Source organism: Papio anubis, chromosome 16 (genome assembly GCF_008728515.1).
Source record: "Papio anubis isolate 15944 chromosome 16, Panubis1.0, whole genome shotgun sequence".
NCBI classification, from domain to species: domain Eukaryota; kingdom Metazoa; phylum Chordata; class Mammalia; order Primates; family Cercopithecidae; genus Papio; species Papio anubis.
In genome coordinates this window covers 6,704,002-6,731,672 of record NC_044991.1, presented here as the reverse complement: position 1 = coordinate 6,731,672, position 27,671 = coordinate 6,704,002, and the positions used below count along the sequence as shown (strand labels likewise).

The following is a 27,671-nucleotide window of genomic DNA, read 5'->3' as shown; positions in this document are numbered from 1 at the left end:
ACATGGTGAAACCCCGTCTCTACTAAAAATACAAAATTAGCCAGACATGGTGGCGCATGCCTGTAATCCCAGCTGCTGGGGAGGCTGAGGCAGGAGAATCACTTGAACCCAGGAGACGGGGATTGCAGTGAGCCGAGATCGCGCCACTGCACTCCAGCCTGGGTGACAGAGTGAGACTCCCTCTCAAAAAAAAAAAAAAAAGAAAGTGGTTCTTAGTGTTCACTTATGGATGTTGCCAATCAATCCCACATCATATCACGAGTACCGGGAACTGGAATTTGAAGACCACAAGGAAATGGACATTTACGACTCCTGGAAAATAGCACTTCCTTATGCAAGCATCCATGCCATCTGACGACGATTTGACACATGAATTCACTTTTCCTACTTCCAAAGTGCCTCAGCCACCAGTCCTCTCCATTCTTCCAAGTAGTGTCTATGTCTGATGTGAGCAGAGCACAGCCACAACTCTTTGTACCATGGGCAAGGCAGTCACTTTTCTTTTGAGCGAATAGTTCCAGAGATACAAAGAAGTCCCCCTGGGGCCTGAACACTGAGTTCAAGATAAGCAATGTTTGTAACTCTGCGCTGGCAGCCAAGAGCTGGATCCCGATTGCAGATGGGGCTATGTGTAGCAGTGAGAGTGGGAGACACAGAGACAGGGACTGAGAGAGAGAGAGAGAGACAGATGGGATCAGGGATAAAGGCAGCACTGCCAGGCACTGTGCTGGGTGCTTTCTGTTCATCACATTGAACTTCACAATGCCCCTCACACAACTGCTTTCTCCCCCATGGTACAGATATAAAAACTGAAGCTCTGAGAGATGAAATGGTGCTTGCAAGGTTTGTGCACTGGCTGTCTGATGCCAAAATTTGCAGTCTCAACCATGATATCATGTGCCTGTCCCACTGGAGGCTGGATAAGGGGCTCAGAGAGCTGGACCATGAAACCCTTGCCCAGCCGGGTTCTCTCTTTTTCTCTGGAAAGTGGGGAGGGCCCCCAGCTGCTGTCTACATGCAGTGATAAAGAGGGGGTGAGTGCTCAGCCCTGCTCCTGTCCTGCCCACATCTGGGTCACACTGGGGATGACAGATGTCCAGTGTGACTGGCCAAGAATGAGTGCCGGTGGACAGGATACAAATGCCTGTGGCTGGTGGCAGGGTGACTAAATTTCGGGCCTTCAGTCACAGTCTCAAATTCCTGTGCCAGGGCCTGGCCTTCCTGTCATTAGTCCTAAGTCTGGTCATGCAATGCAGGAGGGATGGGTGGGTACAGGAGGCTAGAGGTTCTGACCCCAGCTGTCCCAGCCAGAAGCCTCAGTTCTTCAACCCAGAAGCCTCAGTTCCGCCGCAGCCCGGAGTGTGAGGTGGAGTTGGAGGGCAGTTAGGGCAGGACTGTAGGTAATGCCCCCCTCCAGCAAAGCCAACATGTCAGGAACGGGTGGGACCCCTGTCTGGTTCCCAGCTCTCCTGACTTTCCCCAGGACTTAGGACCTGACCCTGCCTTGCTCTGGGCCTCCATCTACAAAGTGTCTATGTGATGAGGCAGTCAGCCCAGGTATTCACTATGACCTGAAGCTCCCATGCCCTGGAATTCCTGCCCAGAGACAGGAGGCAGCCCTGCTCCCAGCTCTGCTACCCCTCCAGGCACGGCAAAAGCAAGGAATGCAGCAGACTGGTGAAGCTCAGGTGAACATGAACCACCTAACCAGTCCAGGTGGCTTCTCAGGTGACATTTGGAATCCTAACAGCAATGTCACCACCAGTCACTCTGCCATTGAGGACACTGAGCCACAGAGAGGGCGGAGGCCTGACCCCAAAGCTCTCAGCGTTCCTCCAGGTCTCAGGGAGAGGGGGAGGGCTTCCTGGTCCACTCCAGTTGGGGTCAGTATGGCCTGGCAGACCTGGGTCCTCCAGTGAGCAGCTCTAGACCAAGGTCTAACTCCTCCCCATGGACTGCTGTGGGCTTGCTCCACCCAGTGCCAGGGGTAGCTCAAGGTCAAGGGGCCTCCTAGGCATCTCTTAAGGGCATGCTACTATCCGAATGTTTGTGTCCCCACTAAAGGTCATCTGTTGAAGTCCTACCCCTTAAGGTGATGGTCTTTGGAGGCGGGGGCCTTTGGAAGGTGATTTGATGAGAAGGTGGCACCCTCATGAATGGGATTGGTGCCCTTATCAAAGAGGCCCAGACGTGAGGATGTGGCAAGATGGCACCTTCTATGAGCCATGCCTCTCACCAGGGACCGAATCTGCTGGCATCTTGAACTTGGGCTTTCCAGCCTCCAGAACTGTGAGACAGAGAAATATGCCAGGTGAAGTGGCTCACCCCTGTAATCCCAGCATTTTGGGAGGCTGAGGTGGGCGATCACTTGAGGTCAGGAGTTCTAGACTAGCCTGGCCAACATGGTGAAACCCCATCTCTACTAAAAACACAAAAAATTAGTCAGGCGTGGTGGCGCATGCTTGTAATCCCAGCTACTCGGGAGGCTGAGGCAGGAGAATTGCTTGAACCCGGGAGGCAGAGGCTGCAGTGGGCCAAGATTGCGCCACTGCACTCCAGCATCGCAGGGAAAACAAAGAGAGAAATAAATCTCTTGTTTGTAAGCCCCTCCGCTTACCGTATTTCGTTTTCGCACCAGAATGGACTAAGATAGAGCACCAGGAATCATCTAGGCCTCAGTTTCCCAAACCACTCCCCACTCCCCAGTTCCTACAGGGCCGCGACCCAGCGCCCGTCATTCACATTTTTTACTTACAAAGGAAACTTTGAAATGGACACTTCCTGTTACTGTCATTCAATAAAAAAATCCCCAGCACTTGAAGGCAATCATACAGAAAGCCTGCAGCAACGCAGACAGTAGGCTCTTCAGGTGGTGGTGCCTGCTTTAGGCTGGCTCTCCCCGGGTCAAAAGGGACGTGATAAAGTGTCAAAGGGATGTTAAGGATCAAGTGGGCACCAACTGTGACTCCCCTCTCACCCTCCCCGACTTAATGGATGACAAAGAAAACAGTAGCAAGCCGTTTCTCTCCAGGACATGCAGTGTCTTTTAGAATTTTGGAAAAATGCTTTCTCTCGAGTCGCTGGGGGGAGCTCCCAGGCTGGACCCCCGCACAGATCCTCCCCCATCGCCCTCCCAGCCTCTGTGCCAAAATCCCCCACTCCCAGCCCCGTCCCGCTCCATTTCCCTCCAGCCCCCGTCCCGCCCCAATCCCCTCCCAGACCCCGTCCCGCCCCATCCCCTCCCAGACCCCCGTCCCGCCCCCATCCCCTGCAAGACCCGTCCCGCCCCCATCCCCCTCCCAGACCCCGTCCCCGCTTTGTCCCTCCCAGACCCCGTCCCGCCCCCATCCCTCTCAGACCCCGTCCCGGCCCCCATCCCCCTCCAAGCCCCGCCCGGGGCGATCCGCCCACTCATTGGGCCTCCCTCAGCTCCCAGCCCCATGGTCCGAGGGAGGCGGGGCGGACGTCGCGCGTGGAACGCCCGGGCGGAGACGCCGCGGCCGGGTCACGAGAGCTTGCGGGCGCCCGGCGGAGCTGCTGCGGATCAGGACCCGAGCCGATCCCCGATCCCGATCCCGATCCGGATTCGCGCTCCCGCCCCCGCCCCGCCATGTACGACCCCGAGCGCGGCTGGAGCTTGTCCTTCGCGGGCTGCGGCTTCCTGGGATTCTATCACGTCGGGGCGACCCGCTGCCTGAGCGAGCACGCCCCGCACCTCCTCCGCGACGCGCGCATGTTGTTCGGCGCCTCGGCCGGGGCGTTGCACTGCGTCGGCGTCCTCTCCGGGATCCCGCTGGGTGCGTCTGGGGCCGCCGCCCGGGCTCCGCGTGCGGAGGGGGTGCCCCCTAAGAACCCCCAGTAGGTCCCCAGGGGTCGCGGGGCGCCAGGAGGAGCGGGCACCAGACACAGACACGGCGGGGTGCATCCCGAGGGTCCCCTCTGGGCAGATGCTTCCTGCGGGGGCGCTGTTCCCTGGGCGCGGGAAGGGGGCGTTGGAACCCGGAGAGGTCCGGGCCGAAGCCTGGGGCTCTCGCGCGTCCCCACCCCTACGCGCATCAGGAGCCAGTGCATGAAGGGAGCCCCTTGCCTCCGGATTGAGAGTCGGGACGTCTCGGAGTGACGGGGAGTAGGGAGCAGGACCTGGGGCGGAGGGTCGTGCTGGCCCCTGCGGACTCCGGGTCCCCGGTGTCCTCTCGGGAGGTGCTGGGCGGGCTGAGCTGCTGGGGGGCCGATTTGCCCTGGGCCGGACCAAGAGTGGGGTTTTGGCCGGTGCCCCAGGGTGGGTTCCTTCCCTCCGGGGATTGAGGGACTCAAGACACCCCGCGCCTGCGCTCTCTTTAGGTCGCAGCCCAGCCTTCTGGGGACTGGGCAGCCTCCCAGAAGGGCGACCCTGGGCATCCTCCAGGACAGGCTAACTGGAGTCTGGTGAGGAGGGGTACCTTGAAAGAGGAAAGTTGTTTCCACCTCCTCCAGTGTTTGGGACCCTTCCTGGGGGCTGGAGTGCATCCCTGGACACCCCCCAATCCCATCCTCTTCTCTAGTCTCCACTGACCTAGGCCCACCCTCCCCTCTCCAGCTCAGTACTCCTGGAAGTGAGATCCTGTGCATTTGAATCTTGTCCTAATGAAACATTTGTCCATGTGGGTACCTGTGTGTGTGTGTGTGTGTGGTGGGGGTGCAGACGGAGGGTTTGTCTCTCAGTAGCCTGAACTACTAGGGTGTGGTATCCTTCCCGGGAATTTGCCTGCCACAGTCCTGGAGGTGGGGAGGGGGTTGTGAGCCAGTGGGCAGGGGCTGGGGCAAGTAGCATTGTGGAGCTATTGACACCAGAGGTCTCCAGGCAGGAGATCATGCCCCCATCAGCCCCGTTTTATTTGGGCTTCCTTAACAATGGACTCTTTGCCCTGCCTGCCACAGCCAGCAGGGAGTGACTGTTCAGTGGTGAGCAAGCCCGTGCTGGTAGAGGAAGCCCTGCCATTGGGTAGGAGCAGTGAGCAGCCCCTGGGCTGACTGGGAGGTGGGGATTAGGGATTAGACAGTCCTGGCTGTCTGCCTTCCCCTAAGCCATGGGGAGAGGAGCAAAGGGCAGGAAGTGTGGCCTCCAGGAGAATTAGACTGGCCACATGACCATTTGCATGCCCTGAGGTTTAGCAACAATAAAAGTCAGCTTTTGTATCCCAAGGTGGCCTGTGGACACCCACATGAACAAATATTTACACTGGGACAGAATTCAAATGCAGTGATCCCAGGAGCCTAAAATACACTCACTCTGGTATAGAAAGGATTCCTTACTGGGCAGAGGACAGGTGCAGCCTGGGGCTTTCCCTGGCAGGACACAGGGAGGCTCAGGAACCACCAAGTCCCTGGAAGGTGGATCTGGAGATGTTGGCAGGAGCCACTCCCTGTGTTCCAGGGTTCCAGGTTCCCACTTTAACCCTGTCTCACAGGAGGCTGTGCACTTGGGGACTGCTGAGCATGTCCCAGAGGCTGCATCCTGGACACAGCTCCTCAGTGCACCTGAGCTGAGGCTAACTTGGCAGAAGGGACAGGCAGAACCTGCCCAGCCACGTGCAATTCCACCGCCCTGGCCATGCTTGGAGAATTGGCTCAGGGAAGGAGAGCTGTGAATCAAGATCAGATTTGGGTCAGGACAGGCTGGAGCATGCCTGTCCCTGTGCTTCCCAAGATTTATGGCTGGCCAGGGATCGGGCTGGGAGGGGCGGTCTTGCATGCCAGGAGAGTGGCCAGTAAGTGAGGTGACATCTCCTGCACCTGACAGCATTAAGGCCATCTACGCCAAAGCTCTGATGCTGGTATGTTACTGGCCTCTGACTTTGTGGGGCATTGAGGTGAGGCCTGCTCACCTGGGCTTCTGGAAGTGAGAGATTCATTCCTGTAGCTGAGGCCTACAGCAGCACTGTCTGGTAGGAATATACTGGAAGCCATGTCATTGTGCATTTCCTAGAAGCCATGTTGAATAAAGTAAAAGATACAGGTAGAATTAATTTTGCTGAGCCCAATATATGAAAAATAATATCATTTTCACATCTGTTCAATATAAAAATGTACTAATGAGATACTTCATACTAAGCCGCTGAAATCCAGTTTGTATCTTATACATCTCGGTTCGGATGAGCCACATTTCAAGGGCGTGATAGCCACATGTGGCTACCATAGTAGACAGTACTGGTCTAGACAAAGGTTGGTGGCATCCTTGCTGTCTGGTTTCTGGCCTTGCCAAAAGTATTGCCATCCCAGTGTGGTACGTTCTCTTATGTATTTGTCTCCTGTCCCCAGAGCAGACTCTGCAGGTCCTCTCAGATCTTGTCCGGAAGGCCAGGAGTCGGAACATTGGTATCTTCCATCCATCCTTCAACATAGGCAAGTTCCTCCGACAGGATCTCTACAGATACCTCCCGGCCAATGTCCACCAGCTCATCTCTGGCAAAATATGCGTCTCACTCACCAGAGTGTCTGATGGGGAAAACGTTCTGGTGTCTGACTTTCAGTCCAAAGACGAAGTCGTGGATGTAAGCAGTTTGCTTATCTGGATGTTATCAAGTGAGAAAAGCTGTTTTCAGATGGGTGCGGTGGCTCATGCCTGTCATCCCAGCGCTTTGGGAGGCCGAAGCGGGTGGGTTGCTTGAGCCCAGCAGTTCGAGACCAACATGATGAAACCCAATCTCTACAAAAAATACTCTAGAAAATACTCAAAAAATCTCTAGAAAAATTAGCTGGGCATGGTGTTGTGGGCCCGTAGTCCCAGCTGCTAGGGAGGCTGAGGCAGGATAATTGCTTGAGTCTGGGAGGTGGAGGTTGCAGTAAGTCATGATCATGCCACTGTACTCCAGCCCAGGTGACAGTGAGATGCTGTCTCAAAAAAAAAAAAAAAAAAAAGACTGTTTTGTTTTGGAAGCAACACAGGCAGTTGTAGGCCCCCTGTGCCGGAGTGATATAAACTCTGTATGTCTCCAGTGATTTGGTCCATAATGTTTGTAAACCCTGAATGTTCCAGGGCAGTTTCTTTTCTTCACTTTTTTTCTCTTTTTTTGTGGGGGCGGGGGGTGTGGGCATGGTGCAGGGTCTTGCTCTGTCTCCCAGGTCGGAGTGCAGTGGTGCAATCGCAACCTCTCGAGTAGCTGGGACTACAGGCACAGGCCACCACACCCTGCTAATGTTTGTACTTTTTGTAGAGACAGGGTTTTGCCCTGTTGCCAGGCTGGTCCCAAACTCCTGCACCCAAGTAATCTGCCCACCTCGGCCTGGCAATTACAATTTCAAATAATTCCTCTCTTTCCTTCAACACTTGGCTCATGACCTCCCAGTCCAAGGAACCTGTCCTGCAGGCGTGCCTCTCCTGAGCTTTCTCTATGTATCTTCCATAATGAAGATGCTTTCTCAATGGAAACCCCACGAGGGTGGGAACATGCCTTATTTGCCTGTATCCTCAGGGTCTAGCAGAGAGAAGATAATTTGCAATACCAAAACACCATTTAATTCGGCTGATGCTTTCATAAACTCTCCTTGGATGAAGGACTCCATTTTACTTAACAGGTCTGTGGAAGACAGCAGCCTGGCGCATCTAACCAGCAGCCAGTTTCATCCTCTGTTTAACCTTGTTTGCAGGAGCTTTCTCTAAACAGCCAGCACTTGTCTGTTCCCACGTGGGTCTGTTCTCCCAGTGAATCAGTGTCGTGCCTGCTGACTGCTCTGTAGCATGGGGCTTCGCAAAGTGTGATCCTGGGACCAGCAGAGCAGCAGCTCCTGGGAGCTCATTGGAATGGCAGACCCTCAGGCCCCGCCTTGGACCTGCTGCTTGCGAATTCTGGGGAGGGGCACAGAATCTCTGGTTCCACAAACCCTCGGGTGATTCTAATGAATACCGGCATTTGAACAGCACTGATCAAATGCCTTTCAGTCCGTGAGTCAACAACCCTTGGTGGTGTCTGTGGTGACCCAGTGTGACTCCCGTGGGGGGCAAGGAGAGGAAGTTGAAGTTCACTGACAGTGTTGTTAAGGGGCTTATGCAACAGAGGAGACCCACGGGCCTGAAGTCCGAGGGTGTAGGTTGGTTCCCTGTTCTTTCAACCCGTGGATCAACCTACTCTGTGCAAAGGGCATTTTCAGGTTTGTTGCCCTGCTCACTTGGAGAAGGCTTATGAAGGATCACGAAAATTAAAAGGGTGCTGTTGCGTATAACTTCTCTCTCTTTTGCTTTCACAGGCCTTGATATGTTCCTGCTTCATCCCTTTCTACAGTGGCCTTATCCCTCCTTCCTTCAGAGGCGTGGTGAGTCAGCTTTCTCTGCTAGTGCTGAGTCCTGGGGGCTTTCTCTCTAAAGCGTGCTCACACATCTCCCGCCTGCAAGGCGCTAGTGTCAGGCACCTCAGGGTCTGTCCCGTGGTGGAGCCCCGTGCCTCGCTGCCTTTCAGACAGAGTAGCCACAGCTGACCCTACTTCCAGGCTACCTGGGCAACAAAACTTACTTCATGTGTAATTAATTGTCTGGCTATCTGTAAGGTAAACTGGCTGGTTCACTTAATCTGCACCGTAAGCATCAGGTAGCTTCTCTGTGACCTAGTTAAACTATGTGATGTTGGCCGGGCACGGTGGCTCGTGTCTGTAATCCCAGCACTTCCATCTCAAAGAAAAAAAAAAGATAAATAAAGTATATGACGTTGAAGAATCTGTTACCCCTGGAAGGTGGAGCTTTACTTTTAGGGGGAACTATAACAGTCATATATATATATATATGCATTTTTTATATAAAAATAAATAAAAAATAATTTTTAAAATATTTTTTATATAAAAAATACATATATATATATTTTTTGTTTTTTGAAATGGAGTCTGGCTCTGTTGCCTAGGCTGGAGTGCAGTGGTGCGATCTTGGCTCACTGCAACTTCCACCTCCCAGGTTAAAGCAATTCTCCTGCCTCAGCCTCCTGAGTAGCTGGGATTGCAGGTGCCTGCCATCACACCCAGCTAATTTTTTTGTTTTTAGCAGAGACAGGGTTTCATCATATTGGCCAGGCTGGTCTCCAACTCATGACCTCAGGTGATCCACCCGCCTCGGCCTCCCAAAGTGCTGAGATTACAGGTGTGAGCCACCGCGCCCGGCCAACAGTCATATATATTCTAAACAGCAACAAAAATCTGTAAGCCTGGTCTAACCTAGATTTGTGCTTTGTTTTGTTTGGCTACTTTGTGATGCACAGGAAGAAGTTTAGGCTATAAAATACTAGCCCTTTAGGGTCAGTTTTGAACCCACAAGAGCAGCAGCAGAACCTCTGATGCAATCCTGTATGTTAGCACCGGCAGAGCCACGTGGCAGAGGGACTTGCATTGGGAGCCTCCCATTGCAGGCCACGTGCTCCTGTGCGCTATCTTACAGGGTCCCCACAACTGAGGGGAGATGTGACTATTCATCCCATGTGGCTGTGGGGAACTTGAGAGTCATACTTGCCCAAGGAGCACGGCCAGGGAGCTTGCACCCAGGTCACTCTCTGCTCCTCCGTCAGAACAGGGCATGTCTTGGTTCACTGCAGGGCGGCTCTTCTCATTCTCTGTAGTTTGGGGTCCAGGATAGTGGTCCACAGAGCCACTGGAGTGCCCCGCCACTGAGTGACCAAAGCACGTTTTGGATTTCCGACGTTGCCACAATGTGGTTGGGCATCAGCAGGACCCCAACCCCTTGTTATGCTGTGGCTTTATGTGGGTATTTCGTCTTTCCCAGAACTCAGTAGGAGTGCACCCAGCAGCACCATAGTGATGCCCTCTGGCTCCCCAGTGCACAGTTCTGGCTTTCCTTCCTGGTGTAGAGTTTCAAGCCCTCTGGGTCCTACTCTGTCCTTTTCACCCCATGGCTTTGGTCAGAAGCTGCTGGCAGTGTTCAGATTTGGCTGAGTTCAGTGAATATGTGCATTGGCCATGCCAATTTCTGAGCCATGCCAGGGGGATGGAGAAGCCAAAGCAGGAGTGTTTGTTCTGCAGGCTCTGGACTAGGCACTGGGTCTGTGCCAGCTCACTTGCTAGTCTTGCATCCTCCCCAAACCCCCACTGGGGATGTCTGGCCACATCAGAAGACAGTTTGGGTTGTCAAAACTGGGGGAGTGCCACTGACATCTGGTGTACAGAGGCCCAGGATGCTGTGTCATCACCTGTTGAATGCGCTCATAGGAATCCTGCTGATGGTTAGAACCCATTATTCTTGAAATTCAACGCAAGCAAATTCAAAGCATTACTGTGTATGTACCACGTGCTAATCAATCGCACCACTGGAGCTCCTGAATTCAAAACATTACTATAAAGTTCAAAATGCATGGAAAAGTTCTACATGGCAGGAGAATATTTGGGCTTCAGACTACCCCTTGAATGAAAATGATCCACCAGTTGCCTTCCTCCTTGGCCTTCACTCCAGATTCCTGGCATTTCATTCTGTGTACCTTTATGCTAGTGACGTTTTTGTTTGTTTTTTAGACAGAGTCTCACTCTATCGTGTAGGCCTCGAGCACAGTGGCGTGATCTCAGTTCACTGCAACCCTCGGTTCCTGGGTTCAAGCGATTCTCATGCCTCAGCCTCCTGAGCTGCTGAGATTACAAGCAGGCACTCCCATGCCCACCTAATTTTTGTATTTTTAGTAGAGATGGGGTTTCACCATGTTGCCCAGGCTGTTCTCGAACTCCTGACCGCCAGTGATCCATGTGCCTCAGCCTTCCAAAGTGCTGGGATTACAGGCGTGAGCCACCATGCCTGGCTGCTAGTAAGGTTTTTGATGCCTTGCTACGTCTGCCCTAGACATAGTGTGGCTACGATTTTGGAAATGTTGCTGTGTAAACTCCTGATCGTTTCTGGACTCCAGGCAAGAATCTTGATGGCTAAGGTGTGGCTGAACATGTCTGATTCCCTCCTGGACCTGTTTTAGGCCAAACTCTGCTCTGAAATTCCTCCGTGTGGAAGGGCGGGCTGGGGAGAGCCTCCCGGCTGGAATCTTTTGGAGGCCTTTCTCTGTGGGCATCTGATGGCTGGCTCTGGTGTCTGGCTGTGACAGCTGTGCCTGGAAATCATTGTAGACACAAGTTTCACAGGTGCAGGCTCTATCCAAATTGTAGCAAAAGCTGCCTGCCCCAGGTGAGCTATGGGCAATAAGGTGGTTTAAGGATATAGATGAAGGAAAACTTACCCTTAGAATGATTTATCCAAAATGCTGCTGTGTTGTGGGTTAGAGGACATTTTCTGAGGTCCCAGGTTCATTGTTTCATGTGTGTCTCCAAAGTCCCTCCAGGTCTTGGTTCTAATTGTCAAACGTGGAGGGAGACAGGCTCATGGGTTAAAGATCTTGTCCCAGATTTGTGTATCCTCCTTGCAAGCAGCAAAGGGGGCTGGATTTGAACCCATGACCATCTTTCCCCTTTGGGTTTCTATCACACTCTGCCCCCAGTGCACTGAGCACCCCCTAGTTCATATGGCCCCCTTAGGCACTCCTATAGGTGCCCATCTGGCCCTAGGACTTGGCCAACACAACATGGACTCCAGTCTCCATCTGCCTCTTTGCCAGGCACTTTTGTGCAGTGCACACACTGTACAACAGTAGACAGCAACCCTGAGAGCCAGAGTAGAGCCTGTCCCAGCACAGGAATGCTCAGTAAGGATTTGTCGCAGGAGTGATTCCAAAGCCAATGTCCTCCCTCCATATCAGCCTGTTTGCGGCTCTGAGAAGCTCTGCCCGCATGTGAAAGCTTGTTAAGCAGTTAAGCACTAACCCAGAGCTTCAGACGGTGCCAGTCCTTTTTTCCCTTCTTTAAAAGCGATATGTGGATGGAGGAGCGAGTGACAACGTACCCTTCATTGATGCCAAAACAACCATCACCGTGTCGCCCTTCTATGGGGAGTACGACATCTGCCCTAAAGTCATGTCCACGAACTTTCTTCATGTGGACATCACCAAGCTCAGCCTACGCCTCTGCACAGGGAACCTCTACCTTCTCTCAAGAGCGTTTGTCCCCCCGGATCTCAAGGTGAGTTGGCAGTGAGGAGGCAGGTGTTCTGGGGGGCTCTTCTTCTTTAACTCCCTGATTGCCAGGAGCTACCTGTTGCTCTCTGCACAATCAAACAGAAATAGACCTTGTCAATGATGGTTAATGGAAATAAAAGGCACGTGTCCCAGAAGCTCAGGTGAGGCACTGCCCTGATTATGGGAATCACCTGGGAACATATACCCAGCCCTAAAACTCAGATCCACTTCCCAGGCTGTGGTTATATAGTCAGGGGGTGCAGCATAGGCATTAGGATTTTTTATTTCTTTAGTTATAAAGATTTTTTTTTTCTTTTTGAAACAAGGTCTTGCTGTCACTCAGGCTGCAGTGCAGTGGTGCAGTCATAGCTCACTGAAGTCTCAAACTCCTGGGTTCAAGCCGTCCTCCCACCTCAGCCTCCTGAGTAGCTAGGACCCACAGGCATATACCACCACACCTGGCTAATTTTTAAAATTTTTGTAGAGTGTTGCCCAGGCTGGTCTCACACTCCTGGCCTCAAGCGATCCTCCCACCCCAGCCTCCCAAAGTGTTGGGATTACAGGCATGAGCCACTGTACCCAGCCACTAAGATGATTCTTATTTGGAAACATGGTCAAGAACAACTGCATTCGGTAGTTTAACCTTTTTTGATTGTGGTTGTTTTAGTTTGCCTTACCACTCTACCATAGTAAGAAATTTGCAGACCATGTACAGCAACCTTTGGTGCTCCTGGAGAGAAAGAAGGAAGGCTATGCAATGCAATGCATGCCCACAGTCCAAGGGAGAGGGAAGGTTGTCTAAAAGGATTGGTTTTCCTGTGTGCTTTATAAGCAGATGAGTAAAGGAGATAGCTCTTATTGTCCTAGTGACAATTGGGACAGGCTGCAAAATTTGTTAGGGTGGAGGCTTATTCCGGGACCAAGGAAGCCCAAGAAACAAGCTCCTGCCAGGCGCAGTGGCTCACACCTGTAATCCCAGCACTTTGGGAGGCTGAGGCAGGCGGATCACTTGAGGTCAGGAGTTTGAGACCAGCCTGGCCAACACGGTGAAACCCCGTCTCTATGAAAAATATAAAAATTAACCAGGCATGGTGGCACATGCCTGTAATCCCAGCTACTAGGGAGGCTGAGGCAGGAAAATGGCTTGAACCTCGGAAGCGGAGGTTGCAGTGAGATTGCGCCACTGTACTCCAGCGCCTGGGCAACAGCAAGACTCTGTCTCAAAAAAAAAGAAGCTCCTGCCTGCTGGGATGCCTACAAAGTCTCTGTGGAGGGGTGACATTCGAGCCAAGACCTGTAGGGAACTGTCTCCTGGGAGCACAGAGCCCTTTGCTCAGCCTCCAGGTGGCTCAGTCCCCCCAGCCAGCAGACTCAGAGCTTGCACGATTCTTTAGTGCCCTCTGCGGTCTTCCAGTGATGCTTAAATAAATGGTGCTTGGTGTCTCCCCGCTGTAGTCCCCTTGCTTGCTTTGCTCACAGGTGCTGGGAGAGATATGCCTTCGAGGATATTTGGATGCGTTCAGGTTCTTGGAAGAGAAGGGTATGTATGGGCTGGGAGGATCAGACGTGCCCTTTTGATGAGTATTTACTAGCAGTCTTGGTAAAGACTGAGATTTGCCTTAGTTCTAACACTTAGTGCCCAACACCTTCCCTGTGTTGCGCAACCTACTCATGAGCCCGGGAGATAGGAAATCTTGGTCCCATTTTATAGATGGGGAAACAGAAGCTTGGAGAGGAGAGCCAAGCAGCACACACCCCTCTCTGAGGGGCAGAGCCGAGATTTGAACTGGGATATCATGACTCCAGGGCCCTCTCCCTCCACAGGGTCCCCTTATCTGAAAGTGGTTTTTCTTTCCAGCTCGACCTCTTGTGATCCTTTAGTTTAACAAGGGCTGAAGTTAAAGAGTTTCTGCGCCTGGACTCCAAATGAAGCAATCAGATTTCTCATCTCCAGTCAGGTGTGGGTCCAAGCCCACTAGACCAGTTTGTTCTTCCCAGAGCGAATTTCTGCCTTCAAGTCATCCTGGCTTGTCGGGGCTGGGGGAGCTCTGCTATAGAAATATTAGAGTGGAAGGAAAAAGATGTGTTGGGAGCTGTTTTTCTTTAATACTAAGAGTTGGCTGATATATTGTTCTTGTGAATTTGTTGTTGGCCAAGACCAAGGAGACTGCATTTGTAAGGACACATGCGTATTTATCTGCTCAGAAAGTGTTCATTGCTGTGCGCTAGGGATACTGCAGTGAACACAGAGGTGTGGCCCTTGCCAGCCTTGTGAGAGAAGTGAGCAGATAAGTAAGCAGAAGGGTGATGCTGTGTCAATGGGAAAGTACAGGTGCCAACGAGAAGGCACAGGTGTCAAGGAGAAGACACAGGATGCTGGAGGCTCATGCAGGATGGATCTCCAAGGCCCAAGGGAAGAAGGGCCTCTCGGAGGGCATGAATCCACATGAAGACTTTGGGGATAAGGAGGAGAGCCTTAGGCACGGGGGCCATGAATGTGAGGCCTGCAGGACACAGAGAGGATGGCATGAAGGCCTGTGCAGCTGGAGGGGTGGGGATGGGGACACTAAGAGATGGCTGGAGAAGAGGGGGTCAGGAATGGTGAAAAACGGGACAGGAGGGCAGGCTGAGCCTTTTGGATACAGGGGATTGCATCCCACAGCCGTAGGGAGCCATTGAGGGCTGCTGCAGTGGGAGTGAGGGGATCAGAGGAGGGCTTCGGAAGCCCCCTGGCTGCGGGACAGGAAGGGAGAGACCAGCATCTAGGAGGCCAGTGAGGCAGCCAGAGGCTCCACCAGGATCAGGGCTGTGATGGTCATGAGGAGGAAACCAATTTGAAGCAGTCCAGGGGAATAGGACTTGGAACTGACTGATGGGACATTTGGGGAGAGGAAGACAAAAGAGCGTAGTCCCGGCTTCTGGCTTAGCAGTTGCGCAAAGGGGAGATGGGGAGCTGCGCCCATGGGTTGACGGTTGAGACATCAGGAGGGAACCAGTTTGGCAGGACAATCTGGTGTGCCAGAGATGCTGGAAGCAACATCTCCCTGAGAACCTGGCAACATTCCTAAGGGAAAATGACATCTCAGAGGGTAAGGAGGGCATCTGATAGAGCCTGGAAAGAGCCAGGGCAAGCATGAATGTGAGGTTATCTTGGGGAGCAAGGCTCAGGCATTGAGCAGCAGCCGCTGGTCTTTTCAACCTGAGGTTGGAAGCCAGAGTTGGGCCAGGTGCAGCTGTGGTTGTCTGAAGCTCCCCTCCCCCGGCCCAGTGTGCCAAAGCTGTAAGAGCAGGGGCCACTCACTGGTGCTGGTGGCTGAGTTCCAGCACCCAGGACAGGGCCTGGCATATACTGGTGCCCAATCCTCGCTTGCTGGGTGCTTCCTCCAAGACCGTGTGATGGAAGAGTACCCTCTTTGACGTCAGGCCCGGCTTCAAATCCCGGCTCTGCTATGTACTGGCTGCGTGGCTTTAGACAAGTCTCTTAACCTCTGTGCTTCTGATTTCTCAGCTGAAAAATGGAGATGATAATGGTTGATGTAAGGCCTGATAGTGAAGCACCTAGCTCAGGGCCTGGGAGGCAGGTGTAACCAGTGGTTCAGTTGTTATAAATGAACAGTAACCCTTGCCTTTGCACCTCATGAATCCAGACGTGGAGATGGAGCCCACACAGCTAGCAGGAGCCAAGCTCACGTGTGTCCTGCTTTAAAGCCCCATACTCCTTTCTCCGGGCGACAAACACCGGCGCTCGTTCTCCTCCCTTCCCCTCTTCCCCTTGCATTTGGCTAATAACAGGCCAGCTGCCTGCCTCCCTGCAGTTCGGTGGATGGGTGGGTAATGATCACCACTCCCCACATTCACCTGAGGGGCTTGTTTTCCCTGCCCTTCACAGGCATCTGCAACAGGCCCCAGCGGGGTCTGAAGTCATCCTCAGAAGGGATGGATTCTGAGGTCGCTGCGCCCGGCTGGGAAAACACAAGTCTGGATTCTTCCCCGGAGCCGGCTGCCTTGGCTATGAGGCTGGATGGAGATGAGCTGCTAGACCACCTGCGTCTCAGCATCCTGCCCTGGGATGAGAGCATCCTGGACACCCTCTCGCCCGAGCTCGCTACAGGTACCCCCTCATCAGGCTGGGCACGGGCAGCACCTTGTTTTCTTTCTTGCGTGTTATGGAGGAAGATGGTACTGCCACATGGGAGCGATAGGGCGAGGTGACCAGAACAGGCTGTCGGGAATATCTCCTTCCATGTGTACAGCCTGGTCTGCTGCTATCACTCCCAGCACAGCCCCCCAATCCTGGCACCTTGCCAAGTCTCCCCATGGGGTCATGACCGGAAGGAAAACAAACTCCAGCTGAGCCCCTTGGGGTTCTCCATACAGGCTCCTCCTGCAGCAGCTGGGCCCTCTCTACCCCTTCCCAACCCTATCTCCCCAACATGGCACCTAAGCTCCTGCCAACCTGGATTTCATGGGCCCCAAGGATGGGTGTCCTGCCTCTGGGACTTGGCCCATTACTTGGAGCTCCTTTCCGGTTGCCACCCTCCACCTGTCCAGCCATCTCAAGGCTCCTTTCTTGAGGCCGCTCTTAATTTCTCCCTTCCCCTAAACCCACAATTTTGAACCTCCATAGAATGGTGCTGTATTTTATAATGTCATCAAATATTGAATGGACAGGCAATGCTATGGTCCAAATGATTGTGTCCCCCTCGGAATTTATCTGTTGAAATCCTAACCCCCAAGATGATGGTCTTAAGAGGTGGGGCCTTTGGAAGGAGACTAGGTCATGAGGAAAGGGCTGTCATGAATGGGATTGGTGCCCTTATTGAAGAGACCCAAGAGATGTCCCTGTCCCTTCTACCATATGAGGACACAGAAGGTGGTGTCTATGAAGAAGCAGGCCCTCACCAGACACCAACACGTCTGCTGCTTGATCTGGGACCTCGCAGCCTCTAGAACTCTGAAAAATCGATGTTTGTTGTTTTATAAGCCACTCAGTTGGTGGTGGTTTATTAAAGTAGCCTGAACACGGACTAAGTAAGACAGAGGAACCCACAAACCAGCTATGGAGTCAGGCATTTGGAGAAATTAAAAAATGAGTCAGACATAGCTCCTTGTTCTTGAGGTACCAACACCCTAGGAGATGGGAGACAGCAGCTGCCCAGGTGCATTAGGTTGTTCTCACATTACTGTAAAGAAATCCCCGAGACTGGGTAACTCATAATGAAGGAGGTTGAATTGGCTCACAGTTGCACAGGCTTGACAGGAAGGACGGTGCTGGCATCTGCTCAGCTTCTGGGAAGGCCGCAGGAAACTTACAATCACGGCAGAAGGCGAAGGGGAAACATGCACATCCCATGGCTAGAGCAGGAGTGAGAGAGAGAGGGAAGTAGAGAGAAGGTGCCATATGCTTTTAAACAACCAGATCTCACGAGAATGCACTCACTATCAAGAGAACAGCACCAGTGGGGAAATCGGTCCCCACAATCCAATCACCTCCCACCAGGCCCCGCCTCCAACACTGGGAATTACAGTTCCACATGAGATGTGGGCAGGGACACAGATCCAAACCATATCACCAGATTAATATGATTTGAGGCACCACGAGGTCATTAAAGAGAGGGAATAAAAGACTGGGGCTCTAGGAAGAAAGCTCTGGAATCCAGCAGAGGGTCAAGGACCAGCTTGTAAAGCTGGTGGTGCCTGAGAAGTTCCTAGGAGAACATAGATGCTGTGACGTTTGATGTAGCTGTTTTTTGTTTTGGTTTTGTTTTTTGAGACAGAGTCTTGCTCTGTCGCCCAGGCTGGAGTATGCAGTGGCGTGATCTTGGCTCACTGGAGCCTCTACCTCCCAGGTTCAAATGATCCTCATGCCTCAGCTACCTGAGTTGCTGGGATTACAGGCGTACACCACCAGGCCTGGCTAATTTTTGTGTTTTTAGTAGAGACAGAGTTTCGCCATGTTGGCCAGGCTGGTCTCAAACTCCTGACCTCAAGTGATCCACTGACTTTGGCCTCCCAAAGTGCTGGGATTACAGGCATGAGCCACCAGGCCCAGCCTGCTGTAGCTCTTTCTGTGCAGATTATTTGCTGTGGGGTGTATTCAGATTTCTTAATACAAGATGATGCTTTGCCTCATGACTTACACACCATTTTCTATATAATTTCAGCTATGATATTGGAAATGGACATGTCTTTTCAAGGAAAATAAAAGCAGGCTTTCTGGAATGGTGACTTTCAAACATATTTGTCAATTTAAAGGAGCTGGGAGTGGGGACCCTATGTCCTGTAAGCACTCTCAGGGCTGTTCTGAGCTGTGTGCCCTGCTTCAGCTTCACACTGCCCTTGCTGTGAAGGGAGCAGCCTGGGTCGGGCGCAGTGGCTCACACCTGTAATCCTAGCACTTTGGGAGGCTGAGGTGGGTGGATCACCTGAGGTCAGGAGTTAGAGACCAGCCTGGCCAACGTGGTGAAACCCCATCTCTACTAAAAACACAAAAAATTAGCTGGGCATGATGGCAGGCGCCTGTAATCTCAGCTACTTGGGAGACTGAGGCAGAAGAATCGCTTGAACCCTGGAGGCGGAGGTTGCGGTGAGCCAAGATCACGCCACTGCACTCCAGCCGGGACAACAAGAGCAAGGCTCTGTCTAAAAAAAAAAAAAGAAAAGAGCAGCCTGGCAAACCCCACCCCGTCTCTTCTGTGAGTGCCTCTGACCCTTTGGCTGCCAGGACGGGCGTATTTCATGGAAATGCTAAGCACCAACAGAGTAAAGTGGTTTGGGTTTTCACACTGGTGGGAGATAATAGCTCCAAATTGTCTTTTTCAGCAGTGAGTGAAGCAATGAAAGACAAAGGTGGATACATGAGCAAGATTTGCAACTTGCTACCCATTAGGATAATGTCTTATGTGATGCTGCCCTGTACCCTGCCTGTGGAGTCTGCCATTGCCATTGTCCAGAGGTGAGCATTTTAGGTGGCCCAGTGTCTTCCTCACAGGGTTGATATGAGGATGAAACAGGATGACAGATGATGGTGCCATGTAGTCTGGGGCCTGGATTGTCGTGCAGCAGATCACAGCTCACAGTCTATATGCAATGCCCCTGAACGTTGCCTGCCTGTCCTCAAGCCACACATGTACCTGTAACTCAGTGCAAGCCCAGAAACTCCCTGTGGGAACTCCTGGAGTTGTCAGTGGCCTCACATAGCAGCGGGTCCAGTCTCTTGTGATTGCCTGAGGAAACGGGCCCGGAGGGCTTGGGGTCACCGCTCTGAGGTCACAGAGATGCCTAGTAGAAGGGTCAGGCCTGGAAGCAGGATCCTTGCTGCCTCTCTAAGCTATTTCCATTTAAAATCACATGAAGGCTGGCGTGGTGGCTCACGGCAGTAATCCCAGCATTTTGGGAGGCCAAGATGGGTGGATCACATGAGGTCAGGAGTTTGAGACCAGCCGGGCCAACATGGTGAAATGTCATCTCTACTAAAAATACAAAAATTAGCGGAGCATGGTGGCACGTACCTGTACTCCCAGCTACTCGGGAGACCGAGGCAAGAGAATCGCTTGAGCCTGGGAGGCAGAGGTTGTAGTGAGACAAGACTATACCACTGCACTGCAGCCTGGGTGACAGCAGAGAAACCCTATCTCAAAATAAAATGAAATGTAATGAAATGAATAAAATAACAAATCAAGTCATGGCCAGGTGCGGTGGCTCACACCTGTAATCCCAGTTTGGGAGGCTGAGGTGGGTGGATAATGAGGTCAGGAGTTCAAGACCAGCCTGGCCAACATGGTGAAACCCCATCTCTACTAAAAATACAAAAATGGTGGTGTGTGCCTGTAATCCCAGCTACTCGGGAGGCTAAGGCAGGAGAATTGCTTGAACCGGGACCTGGGAGGCGGAGGTTGCAGTGAGCCGAGATCATGCCACTACACTCCAGCCTGGGCTACAGAGCAAGACTCTGACTCAAAAAAGAAAAAAAAAGAAAAAAAAAAAAAATTCAAATCACATGAAAGTAGGAGAACATAGGGAATTCCATCTTTTGTTCTAGGCATATATGATTCAGAGCCAGCAGTTAGAAGAACACAGTGTGATGCTCCTAGAACTTATTGATTGGGTTTCCTCTGATTGGGCTTCCTCTGATTGGGTTTTCTCTGGGTTTCCTCTGATTGGGCTTCCTCTGATTGGGTTTTCTCTGGGTTTCCTCTGATTGGGCTTCCTCTGATTGGGCTTCCTCTGATTGGGTTTCCTCTGATTGGGCTTCCTCTGATTGGGCTTCCTCTGATTGGGTTTCCTCTGATTGGGCTTCCTCTGATTGGGCTTCCTCTGAAACGGGGGAGAGCAGAATGGTCGGAGCTTGGCTCAGCAGTCACACTGCCCTTCTTCAAATCCTGGCTGCACTGCTTACCACAGCTGTGTGACTCCGGACGACTGAATCCACCTCTCTGCACTTCAGCTTCCCATCTAGAGAGATCACCGGGAGCAGAGGGTGGTCGGGAGACTCAGTCTGGTTACTGAGTCACAGTGCAGGAGTACCCATCCCATAGTAAGCCTCCAGCTAGTGATGTTGATTTCTATTTTCGGGTAATAATGATGATAGTAAAATTAGAGACAGATAAAGGGCATGGGCTTTAGACCAGGGCACTGCAATTTCTAAGCTGTGTGACCTCAGGCAAGTTACTCGACTTCTCTGAGCCTCAGTGGTTTCATCTGCAATATATGGATAGGAAAACCGACCTTGGTGGGTTGTCTGACAATGGAGCGCACTTGACTGAAAAAAAAATTACCCTCGTCTGACTGAAAGAAAAAAATTGAGCTAGTATAGGCATCAGGAATGGTTCTGCATGGGCCTGCAGGGAGTCCAGGGCAAAAAGCCTGAATGTGTGAGGAGGTGTGAGTGCTGACCTGTCTACTACGAAGAGGCTGCTGAGCCTCCTGTGGACGGGGCCCTGGACTTGGCAGTTTCACACCTGAGCTGTTAGAATAACCTCAGATTATGTGTGCTTCAAGGGTTAGGATTCTGATTCCTGCCGAAATGTTTCTGAAAGGGAGGCAATGAGCCAGCCCATCCCCAGTTGCTTTTTAAGATCATTGGGAAGTTCCGTTCTTGCCGTTTGTCCCTGGACCACTCCTAGGTCCTCCGTGCCCCACCACCATCTGGGTGTGTCCTGGGCTGTCCACCACACAGTTGCATCCCGCTCTCTCCCCTGCTGGGGCCACTGTTCCATCTATGGATCCATAGCTTCGTTTCTCTTGGCTTTTCCCTGGTTATTCTGGAGCAGAGCCTCTAGTAAACTCCCAAGGAAGTAAACATTTGACTTTGTGTGTGTTGGTAAACGTGCTTTTTTTCTATCCCATCTCAATGATAGGTTGGCCATGTCTAGAATTGCAGGTTGAAAATCATTTCCTCTCAGAATATTGGTTAGTGAGAAGCCTGGGACTGAGACAGTCACATTCTCACTTCTTTGCAGGTAGGTGCTCTTAGGACTTTCTATCCCTTATAATCTGAAATGTCATATGTCTTGGTGTAAGTCCTTATTTCATTTATTCAGCTGGACAAGTACTGGGGACCCCTTCAGTCAAAGCCTTCTCCAGCTCTGGGAAATTATGTTCTATTCTTATTTCTGTTTTTCCTTACCTTCCATTTGCTTGTTTCCTTTTCTTTTCTTTTCTTTTCTTTTCCTTTTTTTTTTTTTCTTTTGAGACAGGGTCTTACTCTGGTGCCCAGGCTGGAATGCAGTGACATGATCATGGTTCACTGCAGCCTGAACCTCCCAGGCTCAAGTGATCTTCGCACCTCAATGTCATAAGTAGCCGGGACTATAAATAAGCACACGTCACCACACCCAACAAATTTTTAAAAAAAATTTTGTAAGACAGGATCTTACTATGTTGCCCAGACTTTTTCTTCCGCTTCCTGGGGCTCTTATTAGGAAGATGTTTGACTTCCTGGGTTGGATTCCTGTCTCTGTGTCCGACTTTCTCTCTTTGCCATATTTTTTTATCACTCTTTGTCTTTTTGCCTCTGCTCTGACAGATTTCCTCAAATTTTGTCTTCTAGTCCTATCCTACAGTTTTTACTTTCAGCAAATATAATTTAATCTCCAAGAGTACTCTCTTGTTCTCTGCTTGTTCTTTTTACTTAGCATTCTGTTCTTGTTTTATGGATGTAACATTCTCTTGGAATATTTGCTGTCCTCCGGATCATCCCTTCTCCATTTCTTCTTGGGCTAGTTGTTCTGTTTCTTCATCTTTTTTATGCTACTTATTCTCAGCATGTGCTTGTTGGGGTTTTTCCCATATAGCAACAGAGGACTTGGACCTCAGGGTGAAAAGGGTAGGTGCATCACCTGGCAGAGCTCCCAGACAGTGACAGGCAGGCTGCTGGAAGGATGTCTATCTGGGGTGCTACTGCTTTCCTAGAAGCCCTTCCTTTCCCTGGAGGTGGTTGAGCTGTCGGATTTTGCCTTGGTGATGAACACTGGCTCCCCGTGCTCTGCCTGTTTCATCGCCAGCCCCCTCCCCTTCTGCCTGGAGTCCGGTAACCTGTTGAAATATCTTGCTCATTGGTGAGCCCCTGCTCCTTCCTCATTGCTCTTGCAGATTTATCACTTCTTGTAAGGCCTCACTTGTTCTCGGGGATTTTCTTCGTGCCACACCATGGGAAACACGAGGTGGTTGCATGCTGCAGTCCTGAGCATTTATTTCACTCACGTCCTTACACGTAGATTTGTGTGGGTGTTTACTTTGTTTTTAGCAAATTAGTCTGGCATGTCCTTTGATCCTTTTTTTTTTTTTTAGACTGAGTCTTACTCTGTCATCCAGTCTGGAGTGCAATGGCGCAATCTTGGCTCACTGAAAGCTCTGCCTCCCGGGTTCACGCCATTCTCCTGCCTTAGCCTCCCGAGTAGCTGGGACTATGGGTGCCTGCCACCACACCCAGTGAATTTTTTGTATTGTTAGTAGAGACGGGGTTTCACCGTGTTAGCCAGGATGGTCTCGATCTCCTGACCTCATGATCTGTCCATCTTGGCCTCCCAAAGTGCTGGGATTACAGGCGTGTGCCACCGCATACAGCTTTTTTTTTTTTTTTTTTTTTTTTGAGACGAAGTCTTGCTGTGTCCTCCAGGCTGGAGTGCGATGTCGTGATCTCAGCTCACTGCAACCTCCACCTCCTGGGCTCAAGAGATTCTCCTGCCTCAGCCTCTGGAGTAGCTGGGATTACAGGTGTGTGCCACCACACCTGGCTCGTTTTTCTATTTTTAATAGAGGTGGGGTTTGGCATGTTGGCCAGGCTAATCTTGAACTTCTGACCTCATGATCTGCCTGCCTTGGCCTCCCAAAGTGCTGGGATTACAGGTGTGAGCCACCACGCCTGGCCCTGATTAATCTTTTAATGCCCAGTCCCTCCTTCAAAAGCCAGCTCCATTTTCCCACTGGCCTTCCTAGATTCCTTCTCCACTCCCCAGGATCAGCCTCCTCCTCCCCACCCCACTACTGCTGGCAGGGGGATGTCTGTGTTCAGGCATTTATCAGAGACCCTGAGGTGGGGGTCCTTTGTGTGTCTGGGGGATGGAGAGTCTAGAGGAGGTAGTGACCACACCTCTCCATGGTGCCCCCGCTGGGCTCACATGTGACCAAGCACAGCAAACCTTGAGGCAGGGGACGGTCTTGACCATGAGAGCCCTTGCAGCAGCTGCCATGGGCCTCAGCTCCTCTCCAAGCTGGGAAGAGCCCTGAAAAGCCAAGGTGTTTGTTTGTTTGTTTGTTTGTTTTTCCTTTATTTCAGTGTAAGTCCTTTGAGCTTTCTTGAACCAGAAGTGGCCTCATTTTGCTTTAGAGATTTCAGATGGGCTCATCCTTGTCCTGTCATCCCAGATCCACCTGCTGGGAAGTCATCAGATTGGAGATGATGTTGGCGGCTTTTGTAAACAAAGGGTGGTGTTGTAAGCTGTTGTGTCTGCCTATGTGTGTGTTTGTGTACTTGGTCTTATCTCTGCAGACTGGTGACATGGCTTCCGGATATGCCCGACGATGTCCAGTGGCTGCAGTGGGTGACCTCACAGGTCTTCACTCGAGCGCTGATGTGTCTGCTTCCCGCCTCCAGGTAAATACTTTGGCTGTGGGTGTGTGGGCCGGGCGGGCATCTCTCTCATCTGATGAGGCCTCACACGACGTTCTGGAAACAGCTGGCTGAATGTCAAGCAAGGAGCTTGCCCTAAGGTTTGGGGACACTGTCTCATGGGGGGCAGCTGAATCAGTCAGAGGTCCCAGTGCACCTCCTGAGAGCTGTCACCCAGGCCAACCTGCACCGGGGCCTGGGAAGCCTCCCCGTCGGATGAGTCTCTTTGAGCGCAGCGTTGATGGTGGAGGAGCAGAGAGGCTGCGGATAAGTAGGGAAAGGTGCTTCAGACAGAGTGGCCAGGGTGAGGGCCGGGGAGTGTCAGATAGCACTGTGGTGCCTGCGGGAAGGAGCTCTGGTGCCCATGGCACAGGAAGGAGGTGGGGCCCTGGAGGGGCAGGGCTAGCAGAGCTCCTTGGAGCGTGTGGCTGGGTGCCTGGGAATGCAAGCTGCCTGTCCTCCACCCTCTGTTGTACTGAGTCACAGTCTCTGGGGTGAAGCCCAGCAGTCTGCGTCGACAGGCCCCAGGAGATGCCGCTACTTCCTGAATTCTGAAAACTGAGCTGGAGCTCAGGGCCTGGCTCCTGTTACCAGGGTTGGGCGTTATCCTGAAAATCATAGGCCTTAGTTTCCTCACTTGGCCAACAGGGGCAATCGCTGTTCCCTCACTGGGTTTCTGTGAGCTTCTGAGAGCCCATAGCATGGTACTTGGCACATGCTGGGCATCAGGAGGTATGGCCTCTTTTGCTATTGTTGTTATTATTGGTAGACACAGAAGGATTTAAAAGTAGGGGAATGCGAAGATCTGATTGGCTAGGGAAGAGGGCAGTAGTGGCCAAGTAGAGGATGGATCCTGGGCCCTGGCTGGCAGCAGGCAGCAAGGCAGGGATGATCTGTAGACTGAGAGGCTTTCTTAGGCTCTCGGACAGGAGGAGGTATTGGTTCCAAGCCCAAGGAGTAGGGGCAGCCCTGGTGACTGGTGGTCAGTGGTGCCAGGGGGTTGTAGGACACCCTGGGGGGCAAGCAGGTTTGTGTGGAGGAAACCGATAGGCCCCTTCAGGGATTCGTTGGTGGGCGACACCTATGGGAGGGGTCCACCAGTGAGAGGGGTCCAGGTAGCTGGGAGGGCCACAGGCTTAGAAGACCTAGATGGTGACATCAGCCCAGCACTGAAGGCTGAAAGAAGCTGTGTCTCTGGCTGTGGCTGCATTCCCAGAGTGTGTGTGATGGTGCCTCGACTGGCTGGCAGTGTGGGTCCATCGTAGCCCAGACTGCACACTATAGCAGTGGGAATGGCCGCTAAGCCAACTTTCTCCATGTGTTTCAGGTCCCAAATGCCAGTGAGCAGCGAACAGGCCTCCCCATGCAAACCGGAGCAGGACTGGCACTGCTGGACTCCCTGCTCCCCCGAGGACTGTCCTGCAGAGGCCACCCCACGGTCCATGCTCAGGTCCAGCCTGAATTTCTTCTGGGGCAATAAAGTACCTGCTGGTGCTGAGGGGCTCTCCACCTTTCCCAGTTTTTCACTGGAGAAGAGTTTGTGAGTCATTTGAGGAGTCGAGTCTAGGAAATTCTTTCAGAGGTGCTAAAGCTTCCCATCTTTGTGCAGCTACCTCCACATCGCCGTGTAGTGACCCCTGCCTGTGACGTGGAGGATCCCAGCCTCTGAGCTGAGTTGGTTTTATGAAAAGCTAGGAAGCAATCTTTGGTCTGTGCAGCAGTCCAGCACTTAAGTCTAATACGTCAGCATGCGTTAGTTCAGCTGGTTGGGAAATGACACCAGGAAGCCTAGCACAGAGGGTCCCTTACTGACTATTTCATGGTCCTATTAATGGTCAGACTGTTCCAGTGTGAGGTTCTTAGAATGACTAGTGTTTGGATGGGTGGGGGCATTGTGGTGGGGGATGGGCTGGTCTATGTGTGATCTTGTGGGGTGGAAGGAAGAGAATAGCACGATCCCACCTCCCCATGCCGTGGGAAGGGGTGCAGTTGGTTCCCAAGAAGGACACTGCCTGTCAGGTGGCCTGCAAATATAATAACCTTGACAACTAAAAACCTCTCCATGGGGGTGGGGGGTACCAAGATGATAACCGATTTACATTTTAGAGCACCTTTTTCACCTAACTAAAATAATGTTTAAAGAGTTTTATATAAAAATGTAAGGAAGAGTTGTTATCTGTTGAATTTTGTATTATATGAATCAGTGAGATGTTAATAGAATAAGCCTTTAAAAAGAAAAAAAAATTCAGCTGGGCGCCGTGGCACACGCCTGTAATCCCAGCACTTTGGAAGGCCGAGGTGGGCAGATTACCTGACGTCAGGAGTTCAGGACCAGTCTGGCCAACATGGCAAAACCCCGTCTCTACTAAAAATTAGCTGGGCCTGGTGGTGTGTGCCTATAATCCCAGCTATTCGGGAGGCTGAGGCAGGAGAATCGCTTGAACCCAGAAGGCGGAGGTTGCAGTGAACCGAGATTGAGCCATTGCACTCCAGCCTGGGCAACACGAGCGAAACTCTGACTCAAAAAATAACAATTTAAAAAACCCAAAAATCTGGTGTGCAGGGCGGTCACCTCAGCCCCCCAGGCAGGAGCCAAACACAGCAGGAGCTTCTGCCTCCTCTCCACCACAGCCCACAACTTGAACCTGCTTTATTTTCCACACGCTTCTGATCTGCGTTCTTTTTTTCTCTTTGCATCTTCTCATTCTCTCATCACCCCAACCTCTCTCTGTCCTCCCTACTCTGCCAACCTTGATGGAGACAAGCCCTTGAGACCAGAACTCACCTTTTCTCCAGGTGTGATAGTTGATTAGCAAGCTCAGTGTAATATGACTGAAGGTGAAACGTGTGTATATTTTTCTATTTATGCATTTGAGTATAGTTCATACAAGAAAAATAATGGTATGCTCAAACTGTTAAATGTTGGAAAAGAAAGTTACAACCCTCACCCATATTGTGTAAGGAAGTGCCCTGGAGGGGAAGAACCAGCAAGTTCAGACAAAAGCACTTGACTGAGAAGACAGACCCTTTACAAGAAACGGGTTCTAGGGACAAACTCTATGTGGGCATGTTCTCTTAATGAGATTGTGAACTCTTTGAGAAAAGAGGCTACTTGTGAAAATAATGATGTGTTGCCTAGTGCATAGAAGCCCCCTTTGGGGCAGGAGTTCCAGGATTTGAACCTGCCTTCTTACATCTTGAGGGTTGAGTGAGTTCCCAAGGCCTCTGTTCAGTGCTTGCTCCATCAGTGAGCTCAGGTCTAGTGAGTGCTGGGGTCTTCCACCCCCAACCCCACCGGGTGTCAGAGCAAGACACTGTCCCCTGTGGAGCTGGAATGGGGTGGAGGAGCCTGCACCTGGCACCCTCATGGCCTCCTTGTGATGGACCCACCCTTGTAATGTTGGAAAAGAAAGTTACAAGTTTCTGACCAGGCGCGGTGGCTCACACCTGTAATCCCAGCACTTTGGGAGGCTGAGGCGGGTGGATCACGAGGTCAAGATCGAGACCATCCTGGCTATCACAGTTAAACCCCCGTCTCTACTAAA

At 51.8% G+C, this 27,671-nt stretch overlaps 1 protein-coding gene across 2 annotated transcripts; it reads left to right on the top strand.

Annotated features, from left to right (window-relative positions):
* Positions 1 to 3,446: 3,446 nt before the first annotated feature.
* On the top strand, positions 3,447 to 26,354 carry PNPLA3 (patatin like phospholipase domain containing 3). Of its 2 annotated transcripts, none has more exons than XM_003905673.3 (9): positions 3,447 to 3,797; positions 6,298 to 6,530; positions 8,224 to 8,289; positions 11,809 to 12,018; positions 13,494 to 13,554; positions 15,904 to 16,125; positions 18,837 to 18,969; positions 24,007 to 24,111; positions 25,454 to 26,354. In XM_003905673.3, exons 1-9 carry the CDS (start codon positions 3,611 to 3,613, stop codon positions 25,668 to 25,670), a joined length of 1,434 nt encoding a protein of 477 aa, XP_003905722.1. In that variant the 5' UTR covers positions 3,447 to 3,610; the 3' UTR covers positions 25,671 to 26,354. The 2 variants fall into 2 exon arrangements, with proteins under 2 accessions (XP_003905722.1, XP_009215721.1); XM_009217457.2 differs by having other exon boundaries at positions 18,840 to 18,969; positions 25,454 to 26,294.
* The last annotated feature ends 1,317 nt before the right edge of the window (positions 26,355 to 27,671 follow it).